The 25,995-nt window shown below is 44.6% G+C and overlaps 1 protein-coding gene across 1 annotated transcript in view; it reads left to right on the top strand.

Moving 5' to 3' along the window:
• Positions 1-25,995, top strand: part of LRRC49 (leucine rich repeat containing 49) — a 66,141-nt gene that overhangs the window by 39,145 nt on the left and 1,001 nt on the right. Inside the window, exons 12-17 of the mRNA XM_078854876.1 lie at positions 4,218-4,426; positions 5,384-5,518; positions 14,221-14,461; positions 15,187-15,372; positions 20,286-20,383; positions 25,704-25,887. Coding sequence (XP_078711002.1) covers positions 4,218-4,426; positions 5,384-5,518; positions 14,221-14,461; positions 15,187-15,372; positions 20,286-20,383; positions 25,704-25,887 — 1,053 coding nt within the window. The remainder of the gene's footprint in view (positions 1-4,217; positions 4,427-5,383; positions 5,519-14,220; positions 14,462-15,186; positions 15,373-20,285; positions 20,384-25,703; positions 25,888-25,995) is intronic.

Genomic DNA, 25,995 nt, shown 5'->3' on the forward strand with positions numbered 1-25,995 from the left:
GGTCCCGTGCGACCTCTCCAACGTTGAGGCAGTGCATCTTGCGGATGACTGAGGCTAGGGGCTGTTTGTGCGCTGGTAGAGGCAGCTATCGGTAATCATTTGAAACTCTATGCCCCGCCCTTTCAAGTGGTAAGAGTTTCATTCATGGGCGGTTCGTGGTTGCAGAGATATAGCGATTTCAAATCGGGTCCATCATTTTTAACCACCCTGTATATTAATACATTATTCACTGAAAAAAACAGTCCGTTGGTTATTTAATTTTGAAATCTGCAAAACATTCACCAATGTTTTGTACGTGAACTGTTTCAAGGTAATGATTTATATTAATAAGTAGAGTTTTATTTAATGATGCTGTAATAATTGGAATTTTTATAACTCTAATGATCGTGTTAATAATAATAGCACATTTATATGGTTTTGTACTTTAAAATTTTCGATGACGAAATGCTATCTCCCTCATTTGGTTTACAGAAGTTTTGTGGGCTCAATCCCGATCCTGACGCATGCAAATTCGGAGTTCACATTCTCTCTCCCCGTAGTAGTGTGGATTTTCTCTGGCTCGTCTGGTTTTCCCCTCCACATTTATAAACATGCATTCAATTCTAGATTTGAAGCTTTCGTGACTGCAAGGAATCATATTCTTAGGTTTTTTCGGTAAAGTCACGTAGGTAAAACATCAAAATTAATGAAAATAAAATAAAATAAAACAAAAATCACGACGTTTCGGAGGCAACACAAGTCTCCGTCATCAGGTGGGACCGTCACAGCCAGATTAGCTGCATCAAGTGAGGCAATGATTCAAGATGTAATCCCTTATAAGCAAGTTTGGAGGGGGGAGGAGAGGGGGGGGGAGCTCATCAGAATGTGGTAGCCAATGAATGGAACGTATCGGGAGGGAGGGGGGGGCGGGAGGGAGAGGGCCAAAAAAATGGGCGACGGCTTGGACGCGGTTGCTGCACACGCCAACACAATGGACAGAGAGGGGGAGGGGAGGTCTGATACACGTGATAGAACAAAGGGACGAAAATGCCCATGTTTATATCAATGCTGGCTGAACAATGAAGAGAGTACTGTTAAAAATAACTGGGGATGTTAACACTCGGTAAAGTAAAGTAAAATAGTGCCTGTCAGATAAGATGGTCCAAAAAAGTGTAATTAAGTCTTTTTTGCGTGGTTGATAACATCTTTCCAATGATTACTCAGTTTGTACCCATCATCACGGTTGAAATTATGTCTGTGTTTGTATATTTGTATGGCTTCGTGTACAAACCTTTGATGGTAGCCGGGAGGTTTGCAGAGAACCTTGGTCTCGGAAAAGACAATTTCATGAGAGCCCACCGAGTTGTAGCAATGATCGGCAACGGCAGAAGAATCAGTTCTGCCGTGTTTCAGATCTGACTTGTGCTCGCGGACACGATCAGAAACATGACGTTTCGTTTCTCCAATGTAGCAATCACCACAAATGCAACTCAATTTGTAGACTCCAGGATACTGTAAGTCAGGAACGACATCCTTCACAGATGGAATCAGATCACGGATTTTATGCACTGCACTGAATCGGACTTGGATCTTATGTTTGTTTAGAATTTTGGAGATCTTTTTGGTCACGCCTGCTATGTATGGTAACGTGATGGTTTTGGTCGGAGTTTCATGTGGCTGTTTCTGTGTGTGTGGTGGGAGAGACAGCTTGGCGGATAGTACGGTCCGCCAAGCTGTCTCTCCCACCACACAGAAACAGCCACATGAAACTCCGACCAAAACCATCACGTTACCATACATAGCAGGCGTGACCAAAAAGATCTCCAAAATTCTAAACAAACATAAGATCCAAGTCCGATTCAGTGCAGTGCATAAAATCCGTGATCTGATTCCATCTGTGAAGGATGTCGTTCCTGACTTACAGTATCCTGGAGTCTACAAATTGAGTTGCATTTGTGGTGATTGCTACATTGGAGAAACGAAACGTCATGTTTCTGATCGTGTCCGCGAGCACAAGTCAGATCTGAAACACGGCAGAACTGATTCTTCTGCCGTTGCCGATCATTGCTACAACTCGGTGGGCTCTCATGAAATTGTCTTTTCCGAGACCAAGGTTCTCTGCAAACCTCCCGGCTACCATCAAAGGTTTGTACACGAAGCCATACAAATATACAAACACAGACATAATTTCAACCGTGATGATGGGTACAAACTGAGTAATCATTGGAAAGATGTTATCAACCACGCAAAAAAGACTTAATTACACTTTTTTGGACCATCTTATCTGACAGGCACTATTTTACTTTACTTTACCGAGTGTTAACATCCCCAGTTATTTTTAACAGTACTCTCTTCATTGTTCAGCCAGCATTGGTATAAACATGGGCATTTTCGTCCCTTTGTTCTATCATGTGTATCAGACCTCCCCTCCCCCTCTCTGTCCATTGTGTTGGCGTGTGCAGCAACCGCGTCCAAGCCGTCGCCCATTTTTTTGGCCCTCCCCCTCCCGCCCCCCTCCCTCCCGATACGTTCCATTCATTGGCTACCACATTCTGATGAGCTCCCCCCCCCTCTCCTCCCCCCTCCAAACTTGCTTATAAGGGATTACATCTTTGTCGTTGCCTCACTTGATGCAGCTAATCTGGCTGTGACGGTCCCACCTGATGACGGAGACTTGTGTTGCTTCCGAAACGTCGTGATTTTTGTTTTATTTTATTTTATTTTCATTAATTTTGATGTTTTACCTACGTGACTTTACCGAAAAAACCTAAGAATATGCATTCAATTATTTTGCTACTACTATAAATTCCCACATGTGATGATTAGCTACTGCGATGAGCTTTCATATGTGGCCAATTCGTCTCTGAAAAAGAGCTACTAGCTCAGTGGGCCTTAGCTGGTATAATTATAAGTGTAGTTAGCGTGGTACATGCATAACCCTTTTGTCAATCCACTGCTGAATGTGGGCCTCCCCCACTACTTCACTAGGCTGGTCAGTGCGGTTAGGTGAAGCTGGGGAGCACAACACTGCTACCCATGACAAATAAATAATACATTACTAACTTGTGGTTTTTACACTTCAAATAGAAATCGTTTATATATGAAAAGTGTATTGATAATGTAGAAAATAAGACGTAGAGAAATTGATATTTAAGCGGAGTTTCAAAAAAAAAAGGTCTCATTGGGCTTGCGCTGGATTGGCGGCAATCCAGGAAATTCCTGGAGCGGTCTTGGCTTCCCGAGTGCATGCTGTCTGGTTTTCAGCTAGGCCTTGGATCGTAGTGCAATATTTTTGTAAAAGGGATAAAATATTGTCCGGCCTGACCACGTGTTGTTAATTCACCGTGTCCCCTCTTTGGCCTTTTCTGCTCCTCTCTGTGGCGGTGGTTGTTGTTCGGAGGGTGGTAGTGTTACACGTTGTTTTTAAAATGCTGCCCCTTTTCAAGAACATGTGACTTTGATCTCGAGCACTGCCCATTACCTGCGATCAGCCTCGGCTCCGCAAGGGTTGAAATACCTACTGTGTACAAAAGGACGCCAGTTGTTTGGGGTCACATTGTACCATTTGCTGCTTACGTCTTTGCTGCTTACGTCTTTGCTAAGCCAAAAAAATACAGAAATTACAAGTTTCTGTGTTCATTGACAGTCTTGCTTGCCAGGTTTTTATTTGTCCAAAATATAAACAAACCTGGCGAGTATTCATTCTGTACTATTAAACTAAATTACAGTGTTAGAAAAAAACCGTTGAAGTGCAGGATTTGTCATTGCTTTCTTCAAGCCCTTTGTAAAGTGCAAGCAGGTGTTTCTCACTTACATATAATTGCTAGCTGAGTATATTTGTAACCTATCAAACGAGTGTCAGTTGAGTCAACTTGTTTGGTGGCTTTTACAAATATAATATGGCAGCTCTGGCATCTGGTATATCTGTGCTTGACCACTTGCACGCATATTTGTCCATGTGTCGATTTGCAAATGTCATTTTGTTTGTGTTGGCATTATATTTACAATAGCCTCAAGGATTTGTCTGTAACGTATTTCGACCGTTTGGAACCTTCCACAATTATGAATGATACTTCGAGTGCATTCGTAGCCTTGATTTTGATGAAAGTGTCAGAACTTCACAACCAGTGCACCCGGTCAGCATCTGGATTTATTTTCCGCCAGAGATACAGCGTGTAAGTTAGGAGAGCTGCCCTATTGTGTTGGCTGGCGCATGCGACGCATCTGTTTATCCACAGGAAAAGAGACGTCTGGCCCTGCGCAACGTGGCACGCCATTGGGAACAGCAGCAGCAGCAACAGCAGCAGCAGCAGCAACAGCAGCAGCAGCGCACTTCGACTTGGACGTGGACGAGTCAACCCCTCGATGTGTCATCTGGACAGACGGCGCTCAGCTCATCCACATCAGCCGAGCAGCTGTCCTCTCAGCAGTGGCCAGAAGACAGCAGGTCACCTTTGTTAGAGAAAGGCCCAGATTTACCAGAATAGATTATGGCTGCTGATGATGATGTTATTCACCTAATATACCATTCAAAATTGGCGATGGAGAAAATAAGTGAAAAAGAAGAAAGAACCTTGCCCAAAAAATACAAACATAATGGTAAAAATGGGACAACAATATATTGCTAAATCAATTCATGGTCCCGAAGCTTTGAGGTTTAACCAAATTGCTCTTGGTGTGATTATTACATGCCTACGGCTTAGCTTGACGATGCATTTTGTTGAATATAGTTTGAGAATGTGTTCACTTTTTTTCGGCGGAATTCTGCAACTATCACCAAAAAACACCATGACACACATTACATCGGAAAAATGTTTATTTTTTGATAGAATTTGTGGGTGTGTGATGGGTAGTAAAGTTGTGTTTTGGTAGGATATGTATACATGAAAAAATTACATATCGAATTATACCAAATTTTTGGGGTGTTTTATAACATGTGAGAGTAGTGCACATAACAACATATCTTATTATATGTTAAGTAGCCTATGGATACATTGGATCTATTGAATGCATAACAAGTGATTAGCAATTTGTTGACGCAAATATCTCGCTTTTATATTTATTTTGTGCATCGTAAGATTGTTCTGTTGGCCGTTTCACCTGGTACGTCATTTAAACACTTGAATTAATCACAGTGCATTGTACAGTATACGATTGTTTAACCAGGAAATCTTCACTTAGTCTCAAGACTGCCATACTCGGGATGTTTAGCTGCTTTCTTTTAAAGTTCTATATTTAAGAATTCAATGCGTCCTTAAATGCGTCACGAACCGTATTTCACAGCGGGGAATTTGACCGGCGTGCCGTCATGAGCTTTTCGCCGAGTCGCATGAGCTTCGGCACGGCGGCGGTTTCAGCGATGGACGTTGCGTTTCTCCCGTGTGCCCGGTTTCATCCCAAGCAGCCTCCTGAGCGGAGCTAGCAGTCGGGAGAGTTTGTCGGCGGGAGATGCGAGGCTTCCGACGGGTGAAGAGGAGCCCACGGGGAGCAAGCTGCAGTCGCTCGCCTCCAGCCCCGTTGACAGCTGCACGGACACCAGGTACCCCGTTGGGCACATCGTAGCTCAGGGCGTTCTCTCAGAGTCTGCTGAGAGAGAGCACTCGTCATGCGCAGAATTCGTTATTTATTAAAAAACTACCAGGTAAAGGCCCACTGGGCTATGCAGCTCTTTTTCAGAAGCGTCCTGGCCACAAATGATAGCTCAGTGAAGTGGCTTATCAACATCGCGTGGAAATGTATCGCAGTCAAATACTCCAAACACATGTTTCTAGATGAGGAGAGAAAAACCAGACCCAGAGAATAATCCATGCGACCATGGGGAGAACATGCAAACCCAAAATATACAGGCGCGTCAGGGTCGGGATCGAACCCATGACCTCCTGTATACCAGACGAGGTAGTTAACATCTAGCTCAGAGCACTGTGCTGGCACAGCTGAGATCCTGGATTAGAATCCTGGTTTCAGTCATCAGTGTAGAATTGGTACCACTTTTGGAAGCCAACAGTCTTGGCTCTTGTGTAGACTTGCATAACTATTCAACCAGCAAGCTCTGCGATGTGTTTTCGGGTCGTACTGCGTGTGTTGTTCGGCATCACTGCAGAACAACACTGCTGCCGCAGCCAGAAAATATCGGGACAGCTACACGGTACAACCCAGAAAAGCTACGCAGTAGTATAGCCTTCCAGTTAGTTCTAGAATGGCAACTGCTTCGAAGCGATTGCACTTTGAGATGAGTAAATTATTTCATGCAATGCACGCAGTTGCACAATTCGCGCCCCGTTCGTGTGTACAGTTTTTGCTTTCACGCTTTTGTGGAAATCTAGCATTACTCGGGGATTATAGTATACTTTACACTCACTTGGTAGATGTATAATTGTCTATAATTGGCTTAGCATAGCTGATTACTATTTATCAGCTTAGTGCCCAAAGTGATATTTTTACTTGCGAGAAAAGACGTTTCCCAGGACGCACCGAGCATTACGGAACGTGGTCACGATAAAGGTGGCTTGCAGGCTGAGTCAGTCTAGTGCACAAGGCAAGCATCTTGAAGATCAACTGGTTGCCTTCGTGGAGGAAGACCGATAAGGGATGGTCATTCGGGTGCAGATGAAGACCAAGAGGTAATGGGATGGACTTATTTGTGTTAATGAGAGGATCGTTTCACGGCTTCCCACTGGGTGGTATTATTTTTTTGTTTGTTATAAAGGGCAATCCATGCAAGATGAAATGCCAAGAGGTCCCTCGAGGGAAAAACATTTCTTGACTTTTATTTTCCAGAATATGTGACACAGAAGTACAGAACTATCTGTGTCCAATTTCGGCAGTGTCAAATTAACTTCCAGAAACGTTCTAATCACTGGACCATTAATACTTTTGCTATGCCAGATCTGAAATTTAGTTTTTTAAAATAAAAACCACTCACATTACATTCACTTTGGGCATGTTGTGTGGTGGGAATTTAAATGAAAATGTTTGTTGAGTTTTCCCTCTTGGTTTTATGTACTCTGCCAAACATGTGCAAGTGGTCAGAGCATTTTGGAATGGTTTTTGGCAGTTTTTTGCGAAAGTTGCTTCGTGTATGCCCCTATTCGTTTTATGTTGTTATATAAAGGTGATTATTTGACTCTAAAGTGAATAAAATTACGTATAAGTTGAATGATAATTGATCATATGAAATAATTCTGGCCAGGTTAAATGCAATTTGACATGCAAAACTGTATATAATCTTACCAATATTCCATCTAGGTCAGGAGATATTTTTTCTTTTCTTCGATTGACATTTTATTTTATACTTTCAGTATTATTTATTCCACAGGGAAAACCTGGAGAAAGTGTTGACGTTTGGTAAATTGGAAGGAGGAATGAACAGAGACTAATAGACATAGACTAAGATGAACATTTTTAGTATTGTAAATGTAATAATGAGGACCGTATACCAATATAGCAAAGCCCTAAATCACAGTTACTGGAGTAATGTCATCATCGAGGTCATGAATACTCAGCAATGAGTAAAACGACTCAAATTATTACATGGTGGTGGATGTTTCACACTATATTAAATTGTGTTCTGTTCAAAATATGTAAAATTTCAGGACATTGCCTCTTAAACTTTGTGGCAGCTGGACATGCATTATTTGTCACGTGGTTTGAAGTCTACGCTCCCTTGAGTGACAGCCAAGTTCATTCTTAATACACTACATATTTACAGCATTCTCTTCTTCGCGAAGCACTTTATTGTTTTTGGTACTGTGAATGCAATTCGAACGAGCAAAAATTCCGATCGCCGCTTCGAGGATGCGACCTTATTTGTCTCTGTGAATGCTCATCAAGTGAGGCACTTTGAGCATGCTGGAGGGAATTCTTGGCACACAGCGGGGACCAAATGCCAGAATGGTACGATTCGCCCCCTGTCTGCCCTGAGCACTGCCAAATCTCTGCCTCTCTCAGCTTGTGATTCATGCACTCCCCGAAATAATGTCACACAACGCCTGCACCCAGTCTTTGAGAATGCTCTCTCGCATTGCTCTGCTGGCTCGGGTGAGGCAATGAAGAAGAGCTTGAGTTGCCCGTTCATTCCGTGCCCGTTCATTCCATGGCACCGTCTCGCTGCCACCTCACGTTTTGTGCCCATCGAGGCTGCAACACGACACCGATGGTGTCAGTAGTGTTGACAAATCGGCCTTAATGGTGGAGACCTCTTGTGTCCCCGGAGCTGCTGGGAGAACTCATAACGCGGTTAAAACCGGACCAGTTTAAGGCAATGTCCTGCATCCATTGATTTTCCTGTCAATTACAGCTCCCTACAGTGTTCTATGAGAACACATTGAGCACCAGATTGGCTATTTATATTTGGTTTCATTTATATTGACTATAATACCGCAGAGCTAAAATAACCCATCAAAATTAGCTTGCTGTGTTCCTGAAAAAGAAAGTACCGTTTACCATGGTGTCATGTTGGGATCAATGCAAATATTTTTGCATTGAGTTATCACATTAAATTTGCTTAAATCTAATATTGGTTAAAAATGTAAGTGTCCTTTAAGGTGGCACTGATCTCTACGTGTTTCTTTAAAACATTAATCACTTCCATTGCCATTGATGAATATCAAGATGTCATAATGGTCGAAACCATTGATGCTACCACACCTTTCCAACACCTACCCTCTGCCAGTTACACAGCTGGTGCCATTGATGCTCACTGAGAACGATTTTGAACGGTGTTCTTTGTCGGGACTTGCACATGCATCGACCAGGATGAGTACGCTGGAGATATGGACCTGCTTACTCAGTGGACATGGATTTGAATTCTGCAAGTAACAGCACTTAATTTTCACCAGGCATGCTTTCCAGATGGCAAAATAATGATTTGTCTTGGTTCTCCTTAGTCGCTTGTTGTGGGCTGCAGTTCATCTGGTTGCCGGGCAACATTTGGCAGCTGTGATTTACAACTTGCAAAGTTCGTACATGGTGGTGTGAGCTGTTTGGGGGTACAGGGCAGCAGTGCTGGCCTGCACATATAGATATTGCATACGCAACTGTGCAAAATAATTAAAAACGTGTGTTGCAAATTCTACAGCGATGGTAGAGTGTGGTTTTGTTCAAGTTGGAATGTGAATTCCAGGTTGGTGTAAGTTGTTGTGATTTATCACGACCGTCCAGTTTCCATCTTCCTTCAAAAGATGGCCCCCTATATATACTTCCAGCTCTCTTGCCTTGTTTACAGTTGTCATCTGTGGACCCAGAGGCACCGGAGCACGTGTGTTTGTAAATTGAAAACGCATTCGAAGGATAATACTGTAGGCCAGAGCAAGATGGCTTTTTTAGAGTGCAAAGCATGAAGTGTCTGGCTTTGCATTGCCAGGAGCCTTTAGCTACACTTTGCCATTCATGGGTAGTGGAGTACATCCAAGGTTTGAACAATGGTGTGGAAAGTTTACAGCAGTTAGCATCATAACTTTTTTTTGCCATTGGTACGTGCTGTATTTGAACGCTGGCATAATGCAGAGACTCTTAACACACCCTGCTATTTAAAGTCCCATTAGAAGTTGGCTGCGTGGTAAATGCAGCATTTTCACTCGAGCCTTTTGGAGCCTTGCTTGATTTAGGAGCAGTGGAAACATTAATGTTCAGAAAGCTTTCAAATGCAGCCAGCAGCCGAAATCGTGAGGAAGAGAAATAAAGGAAGATGGATAGCTGAATGATGGTGTTCGAGTACAAAAAGCCGACATATTTTACAGCTTGGGAATACAGCATCCAGGGTGAAGGACAGGAGGCTGGTTTGTTCTCTTGGAGCAGGGTAAAGAGATGCCACCCCTTGGTTGTGCATTGAGAGAGACCCCCGTTCAATCACGGGGAATGCACTTAGACTGTAAAATTTCCCAGTTGTTGGGCAACATACAAAAAACAATCCTCAATACCAAAGTCCCCGAATTGTAGGTGCTCACTAATGCTCTCCCATTCGCCTTCGTCAGGATGCTTGAAGGTGAGATATATATATGCAATTTTAAAACCTGTAATATTTCAACTCTAAAGAAGGGTCATTGCAAAAAAGAAAATGTTAGCGTAGTTTTTAAGATTTTATTTTCAGTAAAAAAAATCTGACATGCATTGTTGATGCAGGTGTCATAGACATATGGGTCCTGTTTTTGGTTGCAAAAATATGTATGTCATGGTATTTTTAATATATGACTTAGCACGACATTTACTGATCTTATTTGCATATTCCAGCGAGGGGCCATAGTATTTTAACACTTTAACACGTTTTGTGGCACGTAACATACACGACTGCAGACATACTGCATGTCTGCCTAGCTGCATTTTTGTCATGATTAGATGCGTTGTTTGGCGTGTCGTCTTCAGGGTGGCTGTCTCTCCATTGGGGGGAGTATTCAGCTGCTCATACGGACCGAAAACTAAACTGTTGGTGTGATTGGTGGTACTTTCCATTTAGAATAATACCACCTTGACTCAAATAAATTATGGAATATTCCATTATTTTTTGCCATATATATAATTACCTTTTGAGAAATGCGATTTATTAAATTCATGGTTGACATTAATATTACTTTCTTAAATTCCGCAAAGTCAGTTATGGATAGGTTTTGCTGTCCTACGTTCACCCTGTGACTTTCAGAAGCTCAGCCATTAGCTCGCTTATCAGTAGTTTAAGGCTTTTACACAGCTCTATTAACAATTCAGCTCCAGGACAGTAAATACCTGTTCAGTTATTTCCTAAAGCAATGAATCTTATGCACAATGCTCAGCAAAGTGGCCTTAATGCACCACTTAATGTCATTCCTTGAAGCCACCCAGATGCCCCAAGGACAGGGCCATATCAGTTCTGCTCAAATGGCCACTCTGTCGTTCTAATTCGGACTTAGCCAGCAGCAGCAGCAGCATCAGACCAGACACACCAGCCACACCAGACACACCAGCCACACCAGACACACCAGCCACACCAGACACACCAGCCACACCAGACACACCAGCCACACCAGACACACCAGACACACCAGCCACACCAGACACACCAGCCACACCAGACACACCAGCCACACCAGACACATCAGCCACACCAGCCACACCAGACACACCAGCCACACCAGACACACCAGCCACACCAGACACACCAGACACACCAGCCACACCAGACACACCAGCCACACCAGACACACCAGCCACACCAGACACACCAGCCACACCAGACACACCAGACACACCAGACACACCAGACACACCAGCCACACCAGACACACCAGACACACCAGCCACACCAGACACACCAGACACACCAGACACACCAGCCACACCAGACACACCAGCCACACCAGACACACCAGCCACACCAGACACACCAGACACACCAGCCACACCAGACACACCAGACACACCAGCCACACCAGCCACACCAGACACACCAGACACACCAGCCACACCAGACACACCAGACACACCAGACACACCAGCCACACCAGACACACCAGCCACACCAGACACACCAGCCACACCAGACACACCAGACACACCAGCCACACCAGACACACCAGACACACCAGCCACACCAGACACACCAGACACACCAGCCACACCAGACACACCAGACACACCAGACACACCAGCCACACCAGACACACCAGACACACCAGCCACACCAGACACACCAAGCCACACCAGACACACCAGCCACACCAGACACACCAGACACACCAGCCACACCAGCCACACCAGACACACCAGCCACACCAGACACACCAGACACACCAGCCACACCAGACACACCAGCCACACCAGACACACCAGACACACCAGCCACACCAGCCACACCAGACACACCAGACACACCAGCCACACCAGACACACCAGACACACCAGACACACCAGCCACACCAGACACACCAGACACACCAGACACACCAGACACACCAGACACACCAGCCACACCAGACACACCAGACACACCAGACACACCAGACACATCAGCCACACCAGACACACCAGCCACACCAGACACACCAGACACACCAGACACACCAGCCACACCAGACACACCAGACACACCAGCCACACCAGACACACCAGCCACACCAGCCACACCAGACACACCAGACACACCAGACACACCAGACACACCAGCCACACCAGACACACCAGCCACACCAGACACACCAGCCACACCAGACACACCAAGCCACACCAGACACACCAGACACACCAGCCACACCAGACACACCAGACACACCAGCCACACCAGACACACCAGACACACCAGCCACACCAGACACACCAGACACACCAGCCACACCAGACACACCAGACACACCAGCCACACCAGACACACCAGCCACACCAGCCACACCAGACACACCAGCCACACCAGACACACCAGACACACCAGCCACACCAGACACACCAGACACACCAGCCACACCAGACACACCAGACACACCAGACACACCAGACACACCAGCCACACTAGACACACCAGACACACCAGACACACCAAGCCATCAAAGGGGATGGTGGGGGGTGAGTATCCGTTTTGAGTTCAGATTTGGCACCGCAAAGGTAATTTCCACTTTGTGATTAAAACATACTTTTGATGATGACAATGCTACTTAGACATGTCTCTGACCATCGCTTTGAAACGTTCGGCCTTTTTTGTTTCAAAGACGTGGATTAAAAGCTTAAGCGTTTAGGTAGCGCTTGATATGGTCTTTAGTATCACACCTTGTCAGGGTGATCAGAGACTGCGGAGTCCAGGAGGGGCGTGTGGACTCTGCCACTTGTTTTAATGTTTTAATTCAGGGTAATTCAAGTTGTGTCGGAATCCCATGCCAATTGGCCAGCTGCATGTAACTACCCACACGTGTCAAGCACGTTGAACAAAAAAAAACAACAGCGGATGCTGGGTTTCACCTGGACTGGACTTGTTTTCAACTCTTGCTCGAGTGCATCACTTTGGAGTTTCACAGCAGAGAAATGAGTGGTGATCATATGAAGGTAATTTTATCAAGCCACCTAAGTGCCATTTAACATGCTCCTTAGAATCACAACTATTTTAGAGATTGTAATGAGCTGTTCATGATGAGAAATACTGTTGAAGCATAAATGTCTGAATCACTGATTTGAAAGATTGTGGAATACTGGTTGACTTGATTCTTTAGTAGATCTTAAGAACAATGGCACTACTGTACCTTTAAATACCTGTTATGCAGTATTGTGGAGTATTCCGGATAACAAATTAAGAGACTTTCACTTATCTCTCTACATTCAAGTAAACTGTTCTTTAGTCCTAGATTTGAAGCTTTCGTGAATGCAAGGATTCATACTCTTAGGTTTTTTCGGTAAAGTCACGTAGGTAAAACATCAAAATTAATGAAAATAAAATAAAATAAAAATAAAAATCACGACGTTTCGGAGGCAACACACGTCTCCGTCATCAGGTGGGACCGTCACAGCCGAATTAGCTGCATCAAGTGAGGCAATGATTCAAGAAGTAATCCCTTATAAGCAAGTTGAAGGGGGGGAGGAGAGGGGGGGGGGGGAGCTCATCAGATTGGCTACCACATTCTGATGAGCTCCCCCCCCCTCTCCTCCCCCCCTTCAACTTGCTTATAAGGGATTACTTCTTGAATCATTGCCTCACTTGATGCAGCTAATTCGGCTGTGACGGTCCCACCTGATGACGGAGACTTGTGTTGCCTCCGAAACGTCGTGATTTTTATTTTATTTTATTTTCATTAATTTTGATGTTTTACATACGTGACTTTACCGAAAAAACCTAAGAATATTTTATTTCTATTATTTATTCTAGTATTTTCATTATTTATTATTTATTTTTACCTATGTGACTTTACCGAAAAAACCTAAGAGTATGTTCTTTAGTCCATCAGCCATACAAAATGTGCCAATATTATATAGCAGCATTTGTCTAAGCAAGCACATTTTTGGACCAGTTTCCACCTTTTGAGTCACGTCAGCAAAGACGGGCTTGATTCAACAACAAGAATCTGATTACTCGAACCGGGGGAGCTGTTTTTTTACTCAACAGCTCGGTCAGTTAATCTGCAACCAGACTGGGCACCTTTTTTTTAAAGTCTTTTTTTTTCACACAACCCAAATCAATTAATCGACAAATCATCCTCACTTAAAAAAAAATAGATTCGGAACGGTGCTTCGAAGTTGTGTTGCAACGTGAGCGCGGGCAAGTCGCTGACCGGTTCTCCTCCCTTGATCTGGCAGACCTCTCCCCGCCGATGGGCTAGCAGACTCGCTGCGCCTCCTCTCGCTGACGGAGGAGCACCTGGCTGAGATGGAGGGTGACACACTGCGCCTGTTTGGCCGCGGGGCCCTGGAGGCGCTGGACCGGAGCTGGGGCGCGCAGGCGGCCGCCACCGTCACCGCCGTCTCCTTCTCCTACGTGGATTTCGACGAAGTGGCCGGCGTCTTGGGGAAGCTGCGCGCAAGGTTTCCTGGCACGGCGGTGAGCTCCGCTTTGAGGGTTATAAATCGACAACCTGCGGCTCAAGGACTTCTTGCCTGGCTATTTTTTGTTTGTTATTTAAAAAACTAAATTACAACGGGTTCGTGAAATGGTGAAAATGAAATGGGGTTGGTCCGGGACACGTCACTAGATGGGATGATGGCCTGTGGTCGGGACTGATTGTGGAGTGGCAGCCAAGTGAGGGAACACGTCTGACCATCCAAAGAGGAGATGGAGCAATGAAATGATCTCGTGTGTAAGCATTATATTTTTGCATCACGAAACCCAGAGTTTTGATGGCAGCTTAGGAAGGGCCTCATCCAGCAGAGAATACATCATGGCCGATGGTGATGATTGTAAGTGCAATCGTGATGACGGCCATGACGAATATGGTAATGATGATGCTGGTGACCAATAGTTACTTACGAAAGGCAGTTATGTAAAACAAATTCAGAGCAAGCTGCAACGGATTTACATTTCATAATAAGCGATCAATGTGAAAAATTGCCATGCACGTACTGGAGAAGGCTGTCACGTGGCTCTGTGTCTACGTGGGTTGACGTGCACTCGCATATAACATTGACAACCTTATTTATTTATTTTTTATTGCATGTCCAGCGCTCTTAACTGTACACGAATCGCTTGTAAAAAGCACTCGCTAAATAAAATGCGAACGATTATTTGTGACCGCGATCAACGCTTGCTTCTTTCCGCAACCTGCACAGCACCTCCAGTTCACCGAGACCAACCTGCAGAACCTGCAGCAGCTCAACGCTCTGGCCCAGCTGCGTCGCATCGAGCAGCTGACCGTGAACCCAGCTGGAAACTCGCTGACGGCTCTCTCGTTGTGGACGGCCTACGCCACCTTTCGCCTCCATCACCTCGGACTGCGACGTATCAACGGGCAGGAGGTGGGCAGCTGCGCTGTCGCGGCGGTCAGTGGCTGGGGGTAGGCGACGCGGGGAGGTGAGGTGTATGGGAACGACCTCGCCTTTTTAGGAATTGGAACGCTCTGTGATGGGTGCTCACACCACCTGTATGCCCCGTGGTGGTGCCTGCAAGGCTGCACATGCATGTGTAATTGACTCCGAAACACAACGTGTTTGTTGGGCCATTGGTGTTTGAAAACCCTTGACATGGATGTGTCACTAATAAGCACTTCTCCAAAATGTGCATTGTTTGGATGTCCGGGTGCTTTCTATGCCTTATATATTTTATTCGTGATTTTTGGATATCTAGAAAGTATGCCCCATATACCGCTGATGGAGGCTTGCTTGTATATTGGGAGCACTATTACTTTGTGTTTTTTTTACAGAAGTGGATGTTAAAGATCAATTGACAGCATTCACAAAAGTAGGCCATAGTCCATGAGAATTGAGTGTAATACTTAGACATACAGTGGAGAACCTAGACCTGTATAGTCCATTAGTCATATTGGAGTGTACATGGCATTGCATAAATCGTGGGTAATATTTGTCAAGCAAATGTATCAGATGAAGCTCACATGAGGCCAGCCTAACACGTTTTTACCATGTCAACACTTGGTACCGTGCAACTTTGTCACAAAAGCAAAAGTAGATCAATTCATTTGATGCCTTATCTGGATGAATGCTTTGTGTTTGAGCTACTACAGTGACATTTTAGCTGCTTGTTAAGAAACTAAGAAAAGCTTAAGCAGTATTTTGTGTACCATGCGAGAAATATAAAAAAACGTGCTAATCGTATAAGTGATTTTCTTTTTAGCACATGCATGCAGAAATAGTTTTAGAGAACATATATATCCTCACCAACTCACTGCAGTTTAACACGTAGGCTTTCGCGACCAATGTTATGACGTCACCCTGCTGCTGCTCTATATAAGAACGGGAGACACAGCAGAGCCTCACCATTCTGGCGAATTGCCCGATGATGCTGGATGCAATTACCAGCGAAACGTCGTACTCAAATTGTAAATGTTGTGGCTTCAACACACCGGTGGGCTAAAGCAGTGAACTATTTGTCTTTTGTCAACGTGACACATTTTTACTGATTGGCCGTGTCGGGTGGTGGAGGGTTACGACACATTTATAAATAACGCGATCTAAACTCACTGCATTTCACAATGTGGCATATCATCCATGTGCCATCTGTTTCCTTTTGGCGGTTTGGTCCAGACATTATTTGTGGTAATTCTAGATTTGCAGCTTTCGTGACTGCAAGGAATCATATTCTTAGGTTTTTTCGGTAAAGTCACGTAGGTAAAACATCAAAATTAATGAAAATAAAATAAAATAAAAAAAAATCACGACATTTCGGAGGCAACACAAGTCTCTGTCATCAGGTGGGACCGTCACAGCCGAATTAGCTGCCAATTCGGCTGTGACGGTTGTTTTATTTTATTTTATTTTCATTAATTTTGATGTTTTACCTACGTGACTTTACCGAAAAAACCTAAGAATATTATTTGTGGTAGTTCAGCAAAGAGGCTTTTCGAATTTTAAAATGTGACGCACCACAATACTCGGTCACACAACATTTGAACACCTCTATTAAGCCATATTTTTTGGTAGTTGCAATTCCTACGCTTCTCAAAATGCCTGCAACAATGTTAAGGTACAATTTTAAAGCACTTACGAAACAGCAGGAAAATTCACGAGCATTAAACTCCAGCTTCCTTTCACGCTATCTCAAGCTTGGTGGGTGAACAGGTGTCAGGAATGTGGAACCTAGAATTTGACCCTATTCCTGAAGGACCACTTGATGCTCGCTGCACGAGATTGCCTCTGCCGCCATGTCCACCTCGTATTGGCACTGCTCTGCTCTTTAGCATTACGTCAGCAGTTTGCACACATTTAGCATTGTAGCCAATGTGTAGTTTTATTGCATTTTCTCTAGGAATTACGTGTGTACAATTGGTAGTCTCCGATACATGCCATATGTCGAGTCATTAACTTGACTTGTGAAGGCAGTATTTATGGCCATCGAGTATAGTCATTGGTACAGATCAGATAAAAGCAAACTTGACCTTTTCCACTCCATGCACTGCTGGAAATACGATATGAGGAGACGTGAAGGTGACCCTGACCGTCCAACACTGCTGTTCTCCTCCAAAGCATACAAACGCGTGCACACACACACACACCTGCTCTCAATGTCCCTTGTGCGTGCATACCTTTCAACACGCGCCCAGTATTTGTTATAGTTATAATTAGGTGTGTCGGGTTTGAGATTTTTCCTTTCGTTCTTATTTTCACCCAAGCGATGAGCACAAAAACACGTACTTTTTTTAAAAAATCTATCCATTACATTTATATGCTTGTGTAGTCTTTATTAATGAAGCTAATTGTTCGCTCGTAACAGTGAGAATGTATTTTGAAGGCCTCCTCTGAGAGCTACACAAATGTGCGTTGAAATCTTTGCATTTCTTTTTACGGCTGTAAGATATTTTGTGGTAATGCAGTAAGTGACTTGCTTTTGAATTATTTATGCAATTTTTTTTAATCAAACATCCTTTCAAAGTGAAATATATCACATTGGTGTCTCGTTTGTGCATTGTTACACCCTACTTTTACCACGTTAAATTGCTGACACACGTCATTTAAGGATGAAGACGATCGGGCGAGGCACACTCGGCCTCGTAATCTCTCAACACTCGTTGTGTACATGCACTTACCGCTACAAGGTGCTGAAGTGTTGGCTCCAATGTGCATTTACGCCTCCTTCCTGGCCTCTAATGAGAGTAAAAGTGTGTGGCACGCTGGCCTAAAAATACAAGTTGAGCTGAGCCATGTACACAGCCGTGCGGTCTTTTTTTCTTTCTTTTTGGGCGTCTCCTTGGCCCGAGACTTGCAAATTCCACAAGCTGACACAGTGTTCACTGCCTTTTGGCCCCGTTTTGTCTGTACACCCATCACCTATTGTGAGTACACTAAAGCTTTTGCCGCGGGCGTTAAGGGAGAGTGGGGCCACACTTCGGTGTTAATGTACCCACGGAATCGACACAGGCAGCCTTGTCTGGCAGGCTCACCTGATAAGGCCGAAACAGCCTGCAGTCCTATAAGCGACGTCTAAATACAGAACTCGCAGTGTGCCACTCCCAGGGGAATTCCAACAGTTTAGCCAATTTTCTTCCAATTAAAAGGTAAAGCTGAACCGCTTTTTATGCTTAAGGTCAACTTTTGAATACGCAGAATTATTTCTAAAGGTCAGAAATGTTATGCTTGGAATTTGGGGCTGTTGTGTTTTTTTTTGTTTTGTTCATATCTGACGTCCTCCTCCTTGCTCAAACACCTCCGTGTCAAAGGGGGAAAGGCTCCCTAAGCTCAAACACAAGCTTTGTTGAATCAATTTTTCTGCTTAACAGTTTGACAAAGAGGAATGTGCAATCGCTTAGACTGGTCTACGGGGCACATAGACTTTGTTGTTTAAATGGGAAGGGGGGGAGGTGGAATTAAGGGTTGTAGTGTCGTTTTTAATGCTCGTGTGTAAATGGAGAACCTAGATATTGGCTTAATTGGACTCTCTTTTACACTGCGTCGAATTGGACTCTCTTTTACACTGCGTCGTTTCGTACATGCACAATTAACTGAATTAATTCATACGCACATTTTATCTCTGTTAATATATATATTGGAAAAAGGCATTAATGCACTGTTAGCGCGTACGGAATTGGCAATTGATTGGTTGTTGGTAGTAGTCCTAAATGATATATGTAATGGAGATCAATAGTTATTATTGTTATACATTCTTTCATCAGTGCCTGCAATAACAGCACAAATGATGATGAACATAGACTAACCACTGGCCCTGTTGTATTTATCATTCCTGAACCATTGGACTTGGTACAAGCAAAACCTGCGAACAATTTTGCAGCCCCTTACAGCAGTGAATTAATCTAAACAGTGTTTCAAGTTGATGCAACAGTTTATCTTACGGTTGGGTGTTAAATCAATGATCCCTTCTCATTATGTGGGTCCCAGCAAGCATCGGGTTACCCTAATTTGTTAACTCGTTGAAAGGACATGTGCAATCTGCTTGGGCCTTCCCTACTCACGAGGCAGCCGAGTTGCAGGACTCCGCTCAATGAGGCCGTGTTCTTTGGCTGCTTCCAAAGTAAACACCAATAAGACCTACGCAACCACGGAGGGGGGAATACTGCTCTTGACATTGCGGTGCTTTCAAAGCCATCCCTGGGAATTGCAGTCCTACAGCATTGCAACACTTGCAGAGGGCAATTTTATTTTGTGCTCGAATTTGCTCACAGGATAGCGGCTCAATTATTTTTGGTCAAGTAAATAAGGTCCGGTCGGTCTCTAGCGCGTTTTTCGATGAGGTGTTGAAGATGGCAAGTGTTAATTTAGAAACGGCAATCAATCTGTCTGGATAGGCTTTGGAATCCTAATATTAACCTCCGTCTCTTGCTTAATATCGATTAACACGTCTATTGGCAGATATGTGGCGTTAACATCTCAAGTTTATTTTTCAGTCGCGTCGATACGTAGATAATATCTGCCTTTTTTTGCATTTGGCAAGGTGGGAGGTAATGCCATGTGATGCATCATTTAACCTAAGGTTACCAAACACTTGGCATTGCCACTGACAATAACACTTGATACCCTGCATGACGGCCAACTGAGCATCTTGGCTACCACCTCTTCACTGGAGCCTGACGGGTAGTCAGTGTGTGTGTGTGTCCTCACAGAATGTCCTGGAAGCCCAAAAATCCCCCCCCAGAATTGTGCAACCCTACAGCTTAACGATGTCGTGACAAGCGCTGGAATTTACGGAGACTTGGCCGATCAAACATGACAATTCTTTTAATACGTGCGATTATTTTGTCTGGCAGATATCGGCGACAGATGTCACAGCTGCAGAGGCGATGTTCGGTTCCCTCGCCCGATTGACTGCCCCGCGGGCATCGACCTCGGCGCTCGGGGATGGCAGGTACGCTCGCGTGCAAGCGCCTGCGAGCGCATGCGTGCGTGCGTGGGTTTTGCATTGGAGTAATTAAATCCCTGGTCCGCATCGTCGCAGGTCACGGCATCTCAAGGTACGTAACAGAAGTGCAACATGCGCATTCTTGGTACATCCTGTGTCCCATTGACCCTTGAGGGGGTGAGTGTTTGTGAGAGCGAGGGTGTGGCCCTGGGTGTGGGGGTTGGCATTTCCATTGCCATATTACATTTGTCATCAATTTTCCGTTCCCATGCATTTTATTCGGGGCTAGATTTCCACAGTACGCACGAAGCAACTACTTCATTATCGAAGAACAGTGCGTGGCGACTTTTTGACCATGTTTATTTCAAAACACCGTTCACTTACAAGTTCACACGTAACACCGAAGTTGCGGCTATTTTGTAAATAATTAAAAACTTTAATTTACAGCCGTTTTTCCATCCACTGCTGCATGAAGGCTTTCCCATGCCATGTCGGTTATGGTGATTTATTTTACCGTACTTCAACAACGCTGGTCAGTGTTGGTGGGGGGCGGGGGTGGATTTACCACTTTGTTGGCCCTGTTTGGGATTGAACTCAGGTTTCTGGGTTCACTGCGCAGTGCCACCCCCCATAAGTTAACACGTGCACGAATTTCCACGTAGGATTTTTTATTCGAAGAGAAGCCTACTTCGAAGTGACTCGTAGCATTTACACTCAAGGGCAGAACACAGTCCGCCCATAAAAAAAATGAATCCATGAACATGCACAGAAACAAACGTGAACATACGCACACACCCGCACGCACGCACGTACGCATGGCGGCTCACACGCACCCCAAGAGATTTGTGGCCAAAGTGAACAACGCCCACACCACTCCGTGCTTCGTCTTAAGGCCTGTATAGGAACAGGATATGGGAATATTGCAAAAACACAAACGGCTTGTCAATGTGCCCGTTACAAACCTGGGCTCGGGAAACCACCGGGGATGGAGATTATTGGGCAGCGGTTGTGGGAGATATCCTTTTTCACAGGAAAAAGGTAGTCGTGACATTTTAATGCAAGCCAGAACTGTCACGCATGTTTGTCGTGCTGTAGTTTGTCACTGTCCTGGTGTGTGGGTGTTATTGCGTCAATGTTGGCTGGTGGAGTAATAGTGTGGGATGCTTGCGGCCTGCTTATACAGTGACTAGCTGGAGCTACTGCATAGTTCCCCGCCTTATCTGCTCCTCTTAAAGGCTGAAGCAATGTGCTGCATTGCGGTCTCATTTTATTTTATTTTTCTCATCCTGCTTCCACAAGTTCCTTTTAACAGACGTTTTAAAATAAATGTCATGGATGGAGACGAATATCTTAAGACGTGTACACAATCTGTGTGTTCTCAAGAATACATATTTACTTGAAGACGTTCGTACCTAAACAACAACAACAACAAAAACAGTACACATGCCTGCAGAAATGTCAACAGAGGGGGGGGGGAAACAAGATAAGGCAGCAGCAGGCCAGCTCAGTGTCAGAGGGTAATGCTTCTCGGAGTGAACACTTGCGTAAGCCTCCTCGCCATCGTAAATAAATGTCCATCTTGGGAAAGATATTCCGGGCACAACAACAAAGGCACTCTAGAAACGACCGGCTCTCACGGGGGTGCAGATGGTCCCCACTGCTGCAGCTGCTGAAGCTTCCAACTATTTTCAAAAAAACCCATCCCAACTCGGGAGCTTCCCATGTGCCCCTCGTGTGCCTTCACGCTTCCCTTTAGGAAGAGCAGCAGGTGCTTGAAGTCACTGGTGTCTAACGCGAGTGCTTTCCAACGCTCTCAGCTGTGAGAGATCTTAAGGATTCGCCTGTAGTGTCACCATCGGGGAGAGTATGGAACAAGCGCTGAGTGAATCTTTATTTGGATATTTGATGAAAAATCGGGAGCGCCACTTTACCCGCGCGGCAAGTCCCGGCGGGAGTAAGATGGTAATTCTGATTTCTCAGATAATCATTCAAAAAAGTTTTGCTTAGAATATTTGTGCCAAGGCATACAACTGCAGTGATTAATTATGTTCACGTTATCTTATATTCTTGCATATGGCAATATGTTCAGGAGATAAATGCCAATGTCAAGGTCTGCTTGCCACAATAAAGCTGCAGGAAACAGTTGGTGTCGTTTTGCTATTTCTCCGTTGAAGGAGTGCAGGCAATAGTTATTTACGATGTGATCCATAGCTTGGATTGCATGCCTTTTATTAAAATTCCCATTCACGGAGGCCTGCACATCGGCCTGTTGATGGCTACACTAGTGTCTTCGAGGAATGTCAAAGGCGGGGAGGTGCGATGTTTGAGTATATGTTAATAACATAATCATGTTGGTTACATCACTTGCCGTTTGATTTGTAATTCTGGTGCAGCAGTTTGCATTCGAGTGCTGTTCTGAATTGGGTAGGAATGGTGATTTGAGAATGTCCCCTGAAAAAGATGGAGCGGGGAAACCCGTTAATGTGCAGGTGCTAAGTGGATTACCACATCATAGGATCACAAGAGGGTGGTGGTGTCTTGGGGGAGGCCTTCATCCAGCAGTGGATTGCGCATGGCTGATGATGGATGGACATGGGGTTTATCTTGTCAAAGTTAAATGACTATTTTATGAAAACATCCACATGCTGAGGGAAATGTTACGTGTGATGTCACTTTGAGGTTGTGAAATAGCTAACATTTTTTCAGGTATACTTAACGTTTTTGAGATTTTGTCCAGAGCAGTGGGTGTTCTTTACGTATATGCATTTTTTCCCTTTGACTTTAATTATTGTCTAGCATTGTGGGCTTTAGGACTTTGTTGCAGGCCCAAAAATGACCCAACGGTGGCTTTACACGTATCTCTTTCAGTTTACCTAAGGTTTACAGCCTTGTCTTTGGAGAATGTAGGCAAGCGATGTGATCTGTGATAATGGAATATTTGCTTTGCATTCAGGACAACTTGTATGTGTAGCATTTAATCTCCACGTATTTGCTTTCGCCAATGAAGTTAACGCTGTCGGTAAATAGCAACTTTGTACGTGGTTGTGGTGTGAAGAATGATAATGTGTTTTTTAGCATGTGACAGCAGCCCACAACCCTGTGTGGGGGGAAAAAAAAACCTTGCCCCGTCACTATGATGCTGCCACCCCTCTCGTGTGGTCAGTGAACTTCCCCGCAGATGGCCGGGGGAAACTCGGAAGACACGATGGGGGTAAAAAGTGGTAATGTGTAATGGTCTGTGGTGGGAACACAAGGCTTTTCTACCACAAACGCTGGGGCTTGGTTACTTCATTGAGTTTCAACATGCCATTTCTAAGTGGTAACAGGCCCTGCCCAAGATATCTATTTGAAGCAATGCAGCAGCCACTTTATCGAATAAGTTAACTCGTGTTACTTATTTGACGGTGCTTTAAAATGCTCTCTAACAGCTTTCGGAAAGAAAAAAACAGGCGAGTGCTCCAAACGCGTGGCCGAATGTAAGTGGCACAGTGTTGTTATCAAAGTTAAAGTTGTTCGCACTGGATGGTGATTCCAGCGGGTAAAGGGGTCTGAGCATGCTGTCAGTCAGAAGTGTACTCCAACCTCCAGTGGCATCAACAGCATAGTCATAGAAAGCTTCCAAGGTCCTAATAGCCGACCGTCAGCATTGATTATAGGGCTGATAAAAAAACAAGTTAGAAACTGAAATCCAATGCTGCGGTACTCCCGTTTTGGCCACCTACACGAAGTCCTTGAAAAAAGGGCACACTTTAAATGTTTATCTGCACAAAATGCACTACGAATTCCACAACTCTTATCTGTAGTTGGAGCCCCATGTGCTTAATGTGCTTAATGCACAATGCAGGAAGGAGAGCTTACCACCAAAACTTTGTAGAATGCAGGCAAATCTATTTTAGCTGAAGGTTCAATAACTTGATTTATCTCAAGAGCTAAGAAATATAATGGAATTTACATTTTTTACGGGAAATAAATAAAATGAAAGTTTTTTTGTGTGCATGCTAAATTGTAATCTAGATTTACAACAGGTTATAGAGGCCAAATTGTAAAAAAACTACGATCCACATACCATCTGCTTTAATTAAGTTAAACATTTGTTATTCGGAATTGTGGGTTCTGTGCCAGATATGTTTTAAGGAGGAAGATCAAAGTTTTTGTGGTTTTATTTAATTCATATTACAGTTAGAAGTTCTCACCAGTGGCCTTGCGTAATAAATGTGTGACACACTACGCTCTGTTTGACCCTCATTTGCGCACACATTTTCACCATCTCACACTAAATCAAGCTAGACACTTAGCACTCCTCCATGGCGCCCCCAGCTGTGAGTGGTTAGGTTGGTGAAAGCGGCTGATTGGGAGGGAAGGGGGAGAAAGGCGGCCAATTGGCCCATGGCCATCGTACCATCACGATCTGGTTAATCTCAGAAGTTGAGCACTAGGCCTTGAATGGTAACGGGCCCCGGAGATCAAGAGGGATATACGGGAGGGCATTATAATTGCATAATATCTCCACGCTCTCGCCGTTAGGCCTGAGAAACACGAGGCAGCAATAATGCTGTGTTTTAAAGCATGCAAACCCAGCATCTATATATAATACGTCTACATAGAATGCAAACACAACAACTTTATATTTCAATATGATCAGGCCACATGATGATTTCCTGACAGCATTGCCCAAAGCGTGTCGTCTGCTGTTAAGTGGATGTTAAAGACAGTGGCCCCGATTTTTAAAAGTAGAATATTCTCATAGCCTAATTCACCCATTTAAAATGTGTTCATAAATGTAGCACATGTATTTACTACTAACTGTAGCTGCTTGGGTTTCCCCCACGAATAATGTGACCTCAATAAAGTCAGATTTTATAAAGGAGAGTCATATTTTGTCACGTGTGAATATTGTAACCTGGGTTAGTACGATGGCTTTCAGGTGAACATTAAGAACGCTACATATACTTTCATGGAATGTTTTCAGCTGCTTCATGGGCTATTAATTGGTTATAAACGAATAACAGGATTTGTCGTACCGTATTTCCCAATCAAACGAGGCACGTGTCTGCGTCCTTGGAAATGCGGAACCTGGCAAATCGCCGTGCATTACACGCATCAGACGTGTCTCGTAGAATACAAAAAACGTCTCCATAGCCGATTTTATTACTTGCCAAGTAAAGCGTTGAGTGAATGGTTATACTGTGACATATATATACGTGAAATATTCTGACCCCCATAAACCATCAGCAGTGTGGGAATTGTGATTTAGAACATGTGCTTTACTCGAATCGGCACGGATGAGAGTACTTGTACGAGTGCTCTCACTGCATCTCTCTGCTAGGAGAAAGCCGCTGGCGGCTGCTGCTGCTGCTGCTGCTGCCGCCGCATGCACTGCCGAGAGCAAGGGCAAGAGGGCAAGTGGAGGAGCCGACGATGGGCGGGACCGTGGCCTGGCACCCGTGGATTCGGCCAGCCTCGCCGGCCTGCAGTTCTACTCCCAGGAGGCGTTGGGCAGGATGTGTCAGGTACAGCGATCGTCAGCCGAGAGTGGCGATCGGAAGGGTGCCGGGTTTCGCACGAGGAGTAACGGGCAAGAAAATTACGTTGCGGGGAGACGTGGGTAAAATGCAAGC

The sequence above is a fragment of the Lampetra fluviatilis genome, chromosome 3, assembly GCF_964198595.1.
Source record: "Lampetra fluviatilis chromosome 3, kcLamFluv1.1, whole genome shotgun sequence".
Lineage (NCBI taxonomy): Eukaryota > Metazoa > Chordata > Hyperoartia > Petromyzontiformes > Petromyzontidae > Lampetra > Lampetra fluviatilis.